Source organism: Borostomias antarcticus, assembly GCF_949987555.1.
Source record: "Borostomias antarcticus genome assembly, contig: scaffold_264, whole genome shotgun sequence".
NCBI classification, from domain to species: Eukaryota; Metazoa; Chordata; class Actinopteri; order Stomiiformes; family Stomiidae; genus Borostomias; species Borostomias antarcticus.
The window spans coordinates 93,836-94,886 of record NW_028176725.1 but is presented as its reverse complement, the minus strand read 5'-3'; the positions used below and the strand labels follow the sequence as shown (position 1 = coordinate 94,886).

At 40.3% G+C, this 1,051-nt stretch overlaps 1 protein-coding gene across 1 annotated transcript in view; it reads left to right on the top strand.

Moving 5' to 3' along the window:
• Positions 1-57: 57 nt before the first annotated feature.
• Positions 58-1,051, top strand: part of LOC311328179 (lysine-specific demethylase 2A-like) — a 12,003-nt gene continuing 11,009 nt past the window's right edge. The window contains exon 1 of the mRNA XM_084462189.1: positions 58-145. Within this exon, the coding sequence (XP_084318315.1) occupies positions 83-145 (63 nt within the window). The 5' untranslated portion in view covers positions 58-82. The remainder of the gene's footprint in view (positions 146-1,051) is intronic.

The window sequence follows — 1,051 nt, the reverse complement described above, 5'->3', positions numbered from 1 at the left end:
TGTGTGTGTGTTGTGTTCCAGGTGCAAGCGTTGCGAGGCGTGTGTGAGGACGGAGTGTGGAGACTGTAACTTCTGCAGAGACATGAAGAAGTTTGGCGGCCCGGGGAAGCTGAAGCAGACCTGCGTCCTCAGACAGTGTCTGGCTGTGAGTAGCAGCACAACCACCAGGGCTCCAATTAACTCACTTCATTCTGAACCATGTGAAACAACCCAAAATGGAGATGAGTGCTTCCCATGGATGTATTAATAGAACTGGATAGGGTCACTCCATTCACTGACTGCTCGAAAAAGTGAAGCCCTATAGAACCGCGCCATCTTTGAAAAAAACGCGTCATTGATACCTTTGACATGCGCAGTCCCTCCGTGTAGCTTAAAAACTGTAGGCATGGCGACGAGTTAGAAAAAGGGTTAAAAATGTAAAATTAGCAGCTCAAAAGTGTGGGCCCATACGTTTCAATGGGCAGCACAGTTGCCGAACAAATCGTCATACAGCGAAAACTAAGTCACACGGCTTAGATACTTACATTGTACGAATCAGCACAGTTGTGTGAATGTTTTGATGTATAATATGTGTATGAGCTGTTAAAACTGTAGGAGCGAGTTTACAAAAGGTGTAGATGTTTTCAAACACAGGCAGCCACTCTAAAACCTGAACTTTCCACACATCCACTTCAATGTTAAAAAAAGGTCCCAAAAAAAAAAACTGAAAATACATAAAAAGGTGAAGAGGTTTCTAGCACAAAAAATGAAGGAGGAGATGGGTTTCAAAGCTCAAGAGGATCTCAAGGTCCGCCCATAGACTTCCATTGTAAAAGAAAATATTGAAAAAGCTGAATATTTAAAAAAAAAAGTATAAAAAATCTGAAAGATGCCCTTAAAGAGCTGAACATTTTGATAGTTGAATGGTTTCTGTAGCTCAAAGTATGAAGGAGTTGAAGGCTGAAGGTTTCAAAACTCCCCCATTGCCTTCCATTAAAAAAAAAAGTTGAAAAAGTTGAATATTTTAAAAAGTATAAAAGGTATAAAAAATCGGAAAGGATTCCAATAATGT